Source organism: Sphaeramia orbicularis, unplaced genomic scaffold (genome assembly GCF_902148855.1).
Source record: "Sphaeramia orbicularis unplaced genomic scaffold, fSphaOr1.1, whole genome shotgun sequence".
NCBI classification, from domain to species: domain Eukaryota; kingdom Metazoa; phylum Chordata; class Actinopteri; order Kurtiformes; family Apogonidae; genus Sphaeramia; species Sphaeramia orbicularis.
In genome coordinates, this window is record NW_021941470.1 from 75,971 (window position 1) to 82,500 (window position 6,530).

At 47.7% G+C, this 6,530-nt stretch overlaps 1 protein-coding gene across 5 annotated transcripts in view; it reads right to left on the minus strand.

The window, feature by feature from the left end:
- Nucleotides 1–6,530, minus strand: part of tut4 (terminal uridylyl transferase 4) — a 32,713-nt gene that overhangs the window by 25,284 nt on the left and 899 nt on the right. For 4 of the 5 annotated variants that reach the window (XM_030129593.1, XM_030129592.1, XM_030129590.1 and 1 more), the window contains exons 2-8: nucleotides 5,194–5,618; nucleotides 4,386–4,534; nucleotides 3,154–3,270; nucleotides 2,123–2,300; nucleotides 1,135–1,223; nucleotides 838–889; nucleotides 682–751 (exon numbers count right to left, since the gene is read on the minus strand). In XM_030129593.1, the coding sequence (XP_029985453.1) occupies nucleotides 682–751; nucleotides 838–889; nucleotides 1,135–1,223; nucleotides 2,123–2,300; nucleotides 3,154–3,270; nucleotides 4,386–4,534; nucleotides 5,194–5,554 (1,016 nt within the window). In that variant the 5' untranslated portion in view covers nucleotides 5,555–5,618. Of the gene's footprint in view, nucleotides 1–681; nucleotides 752–837; nucleotides 890–1,134; nucleotides 1,224–2,122; nucleotides 2,301–3,153; nucleotides 3,271–4,316; nucleotides 4,357–4,385; nucleotides 4,535–5,193; nucleotides 5,619–6,530 lie in introns of those variants that run through there. The other variant, XM_030129594.1, reaches the window with a different exon arrangement.

The following is a 6,530-nucleotide window of genomic DNA, read 5'->3' on the forward strand; positions in this document are numbered from 1 at the left end:
GTTCATTCAGCTTCATAAACAGATTCATCTGTTTCTAACACTGTCCTGTTACTGCCTTTAGACTAACGTGTCCATACTAACATGTGTCCATACTGACATGCGTCCATACTGTCATGTATCCATACTAACATATGTCCATACTAACACGTATCCATACTGACATGTGTCCCATGGAATGAGCCTTTCTCAGTCAGTCCACCAGAGGGCACCACTCTGAGTTACCATACTGGATGACAACGAAGCAGAAGAAGAAGGAGGAGGAGGAGGAGGAGAAGGAGAAGGAGAAGGAGAAGGAGAAGGAGAAGGAGAAGAAGATCAATGAGCCGTACTGCCGTACACACTCATACCGAACCGTGAAGGGTTTACTGAACGGTACTACAAATATCGTTGCATCCCTAGTGTTTACATGTGTCCAATCTGTGATTTCTGAGTGACATGCACATGTTCAAGCACAAAACACTGACCTCAAAAAGAACAGAAACAGGAAAAGGAAACGGCACTTTTACACAATGACAAAAATGAACAAGCTACGCATCACATCCAACTACAGACACCACATCCAACTACAGACACCATTCTGTTACATTTGACAAACTAGGGTTAGGAACAGGGTCAGGGTTAGGGTTGTCAGTCCTGAGTTTGTTCCACCAGACGCTGTAGATGTGAAGATCAAACACTGACCTGCTGACATCCCGACAAAAAACAGCAGGAACTTTGGCATGAAAATCTGATTCCACCTCTGAAAACTCAGCTGAAAAAGAACAGAACAGAAAAACATCCTATTGAATGAGCACCTACCAGGAGATGGACATGGGATTGATCCACGATCAGACTTACAGCTGTTCTTCAGGATCTCCAGAACCTGGATCAGGACTTCAGGCTGAGTCATCTGATCAAATACAGAACATCAAACACACAACATCAAATACATGAACTGATAGGTGTGAAAGTCCTCATCCTCTCAAAAATACACTGATCAACCACTGTGATCAACCATATTTCACCCACAATTAATCTGATATAATTAAAGCGATTCTTTTACATTATTGATATTATTAAAGTTGATCTTTTACATTTCTGATATTATTAATGCGGTTCTTGTCCAGAATGTGGATTTGCTGCAGTTCTACTCACAGGTGAAGGGTAGGTGACGTCTATGTTGATGTCACTGGTCTTGAAGGCGAATCGGGTTAGACAGGAGCCGTAGAGTCGCAGAGAACAGGCTGAAAGAAGCAGAACATACAGAACCTGTTTACAGTCAAATCCAAACCACCAACACTAGGACTGGAATGATACACACACGTGAGCTGGGTCCTGTTTCAGTACAGAGGTCTGGGGTTTGATCCATTTTCAGTATGTGTTGGGTCCAGTGAAATGGTCCCACTGCTCTGAAACGCTCCAAAACCAGAGTCCGTAGAGCTGACGGAGGGTCCTCCCACTGTAGCATTGAACCTGTGACTCTGCTCTGAGTGGCCATGCTGGTTCACCTTCAGCATGTGGACGTTGTGTGGAGCACTAGTTCACCTTCAGCATGTGGACGGTGTGTGGAGCGCTGGTTCACCTTCAGCATGTGGACGGTGTGTGGAGCGCTGGTTCACCTTCAGCATGTGGACGGTGTGTGGAGCACTGGTTCACCTTCAGCATGTGGACAGTGTGTGGAGCACTTCAACATCCGTCTAGGATATCCAATATGACACATGGGTTCCACTTGGGTTCCACTTGGGTCCACTCTGCTCAGACTGGGTGTGTTTGTGTGTGAACTTCAGGCCAGTGTTTGCCTTCTTCACATAGGCTGGATGTATTTATTGGGTACACCTCCATATTGTATTGAAGGCCCTGAACCAAAACGGTTTGGTCCAAACAAGTGCACCGCTCCACCCCTAACCAACACACACCTGTTCACTGAACCACATCAACAGATTTTAAAAAACTGAGGGAAAACTAAGAAAAAACTAAGGAAAAATTAAGAAAAAACAAAGACAGAACTAAGAAAAAACTAAGGAAAAACTAAGAAAAAACAAAAAAAAAATTGAGGAAAAACTGAGGAAAAACAGACAAAACTAAAGAAACACTAAGAAAAAACTAAGGAAAAACCCAGCTGAAAACAAAAGCTGATTAGTACCTGTCAGGTGTTTCTGGATGATCTGCTCCATCCTGCTGACCACAGACCTCCGCACCTCAAAGTCCTCCTCTGATATCCCATGGTGCCTTGCGGTTTCCATGACTGTGGCGTCCACGGCCCTCAGCTGGGCAGGGGAAGGGGGGGGCAGGGCTCGTAGCTCGTTCTCCTCCTGTTTCTCCTGAAAACATTGAAACCAGACGATTAGACGGACAGCAGCCATCTGCTCTGAGCATTGAGTTACTATGGAAACTGTTGGCCCTGGAGTGGGTTACTATGGAAACCGTTGGCCCTGGAGTGGCCCGCGGACCCCGGTGACACCATAAGGGTAGTTACTATGAAAACCTTTGGCCCTGGAGTGGCCCATAGACCCTGGTGACACCATAAGGGCAGTTACTATGGAAACTGTTGGCCCTGGAGTGGCCCACAGACCCCAGTGACACCATGAGGGCAGTTACTATGGAAACCGTTGGTCCCGGAGTGGCCCACGGACCCCAGTGACACCATAAGGGTAGTTACTATGGAAACCATTGGCCCTGTAGTGGCCCACGAACCCTGGTGACGCCATAAGGGCAGTTACTATGGAAACCGTTGGCCCTGTAGTGGCCCATGGACCCTGGTGACGCCATAAGGGCAGTTACTATGGAAACCGTTGGCCCTGTATTGGCCTGATGATGTCAGAGGTGTAGCAGGCAAGAACAGTGAATGTAACTCAGTTGTAATAACCCTGTTCAACCTGCAGAGGGCGGACTACACAGACATTTAAAACGGAGACAGATCAGGGGTTCACTTGAAAAACTTTGTGATGAATGTTGATCAAAATTGTGACATTTGGTGTCGCCATGCCAACATAACAAATTTCAGCGTTTTGCCATTTCCGTTTATTGTTGTGTTGACAAAGGAACTAATATTGCAGTTCCCTGAAGCCGGAGCTGCAGACGTCCACATGTACCTGAGGGTGAGGGTTAGGGTTAGGGTAGGACCTGGTCATTGATGAAGATGAATCCAATCCCAGTTAGTTCAGAACAGCGTACCATCATGTTCTTCTTGTGTCTCTTCTCCTTGATGTGTTTGTGAGCTCCCTGGATGTTCTCGATGTGGACTGAACACAGCTTGCATAAGTACTGATAGTTGGGATATTCAGGGGACTGCTGTGACAAGAAAAACAGACGACGGCAGGGTCAGTACAAACCAAAACAGGTCCAACAGGTCACATCTAGTACCCTCAGATCAGTATTAAAGGTCACATCTAGTACCTTCAGATCAGTATTAAAGGTCACATCTAGTACCTTCAGATCAGTATAAAGGTCACATCTAGTACCTTCAGATCAGTATAAAGGTCACATCTAGTACCTTCAGATCAGTATTAAAGGTCACATCTAGTACCTTCAGATCAGTAAGATATGACTGTAGAGCTGGACCAGGACAGGACCTAACCATGGTTAGGGTTAGGGCTGAGGCTAGGCTTAGGGTTTGGGTTAGCGGTACCGCTGGCGTCCTTACTTTAACCAGTCGATGGATGTAGTCTCTGTATAGGCGGTCCTCCGCCTGGGTTAGGGTTTGGGGCAGTGTAAATCTGTCTGAACTGGGTTAGGGTTCGGGTTAGCGGTACCACTGGCGTCCTTATTTTAACCAGTCGGTGGATGTAGTCTCTGTACAGGCGGTCCTCAGCCTGGGTCAGGGTTAGGGTCCTTACTTTGACCAGTCGGCGGATGCAGTCTCTGTACAGGCCGTCCTCGGCCTGGGTCAGGGTTAGGGTTAGGGTCGTTCCTTTGACCAGTCGGTGGATGCAGTCTCTATATAGGTGGTCCTCGGCCTGGGTCAGGGTTAGGGTCCTTACTTTGACCAGTCAGTGGATGTAGTCTCTGTATAGGTGGTCCTCGGCCTGGGTCAGGGTTAGGGTCCTTACTTTGACCAGTCAGTGGATGTAGTCTCTGTATAGGCGGTCCTCGGCCTGGGTCAGGGTTAGGGTCCTTACTTTAACCAGTCGGTGGATGTAGTCTCTGTACAGGCGGTCCTCGGCCTGGGTCAGGGTCAGGGTTAGGGTCCTTACTTTGACCAGTCAGTGGATGTAGTCTCTGTACAGGCGGTCCTCGGCCTGGGTCAGGGTCAGGGTTAGGGTCCTTACTTTGACCAGTCAGTGGATGTAGTCTCTGTATAGGCGGTCCTCGGCCTGGGTCAGGGTTAGGGTCCTTACTTTGACTAGTCAGTGGATGTAGTCTCTGTATAGGCGGTCCTCGGCCTGGGTCAGGGTTAGGGTCCTTACTTTGACCAGGCGGTGGATGTAGTCTCTGTGCAGGCGGTCTTCGGCCTGGCGGAGGCCCAGCTGCTGCTCTGTCAGAGGCCCTTCCTCTTGGGGGGTCCTGGCCTCTGGGACCCCTTCGATGGTGTGACGCAGCACGGCGGCCTTCACAGCTTCAGGAACAGAAAACACAAAACCACACTGACTCCATGGGTTAGGGTTAAGTGTGTTTTAGTGTCATGTGCAGATGAAGCGGTGCTGTACGCAGGAACTTCAGGATGCATTCAGGTGCACCTCACTGAAGTTCTACGGGTCTGTGTTTCCAACGTTTGGCCGATCTCTATGTGTATGAATACCGACATAACCCTAAGCCAGTAATAAACTCATGTAGAAGCTATCTGTTCATTTCTGGACGATGAGGGCTTTGAGAATGTTGTGGTTACATATAAACAGGAATGTGACCAAAAGTACAAACTAAAATAATAACATACATTTACACAATAAGGAATTCAGTTACTCAGAAAAAAAAAAGAATAATGTTGCATTAAAACAATGCAAACACTTAACTGAGACTGAAAATATACAGTCAGGAACATTTCTAAACTATAGTATCTCTGAGTTTGTTTTCATGCGAGCTGGATTTCAGATGCAGAGGCTGAAAAGCAGAAGACAGAGGATGAAGCCCTGAGGAACTCCACAGGTCCTCCAATAAACTACATTCAGTCTCAGCTAAATCAGTTTCACTGCAGGATTTCTGAATATAGGCTAAAGTCAGACTCACGTAGTGTGTGAATGTCATGTGATTTCAGACTGTGTGTGGGTGTGACCTCACTGTGACACTTGTCCTTCATTGGCTGCTCAGGCTCAGCTTTCCCAGGATAGGCCAGAGCCTCACTGCTCGGCCCATCACATGACGTGTTCAGACCGGTTCTGCTTTTGTTTCTCTCTCCTGAACTGGTCCGTCCGGTCAGTCGAGTCGTCCTGCAGGGTCGAGGCCGCCTCTTATCCTGAGGAGGATCAGAGCCGGTCCTGATCGGTCCTCGTCCTCCTGAACCCCCGTCGTCCTTTGTTGTGGCCACATTGACGGTTTCTCTGCAGCGTTGGACAGACTTCAGGCTGTCTCTGTGAGCTGGAGACGAGGCTTTGGCCGTTCGACCGGGCGCCGCTTTGACTGGGCCTGTGGAGTCCTCCATCCCTCCTGTGATGGCAGAGTCAACACCACGCTGGGGACGTCCAGGGAGGACAGCCTCCTAAACACTGAAGGACACAAGAAAGGACAGACATGAACATGACTGAAGGACATACATGAACATGAAACTGAAGAGGACCACCCACGAAACAAGAGATGAACATGACTGAAGAGAAGGACAGAAATGAACACGACTGAAGAGAAGGACAGACATGAAAATGACTGAAGAGAAGGACAGACATGAACATGACTGAAGACAAATCAGAGCAGACTGTTGGAAAACTCTGAGGTGCAGATGAGTGAACGATTCAGAGGAAGATCAGTTGGAACGAAGAGGTTCAGGTTAGCCCCACCCCTCTGATGTCTGAGTCAGGGTCTACTGTAGATGGTCTACAGCAGAATCAGGGTCTACAGTAGATGGTCTACAGCAGAATCAGGGTCTCCAGTAGATGGTCTACAGTAGAGTCAGGGTCTGCAGTAGATGGTCTACAGCAGAGTCAGGGTCTCCAGTAGATGGTCTAGATCAGGGGTCTCAAACTCAGATCCTCGAGGGCCGGTATCCTGCATGTTTTAGATGTTTCCCTCTTCCAACACACCTGACGGTCGTTATCAGGCTTCTGCAGAGCTTGATGGTAGGCTAATCATTTGAATCAGGTGTGTTGGAAGAGGGATACATCTAAAACATGCAGGATAGTAGCCCTCGAGGACCGGAGTTTGAGACCCCTGGTCTAGATGGACCCTAACCGATATGACCCTAACCCATATGATCCTAACCCATCCAACTCTCACACTTCGAACATATGGTCCATTCTGTAACAGCAGTAAACTGAACCCAATCAGACAAATATAAATTAAGTACATATATGGTCATTTAATAATAATAATGGATTGGATTTATATAGCACTTTTTTAGACACCCAAAGCACTTTACATTATTGACCCGTTATTCATTCACTCTCACATTCACACTCTGGTGGTGG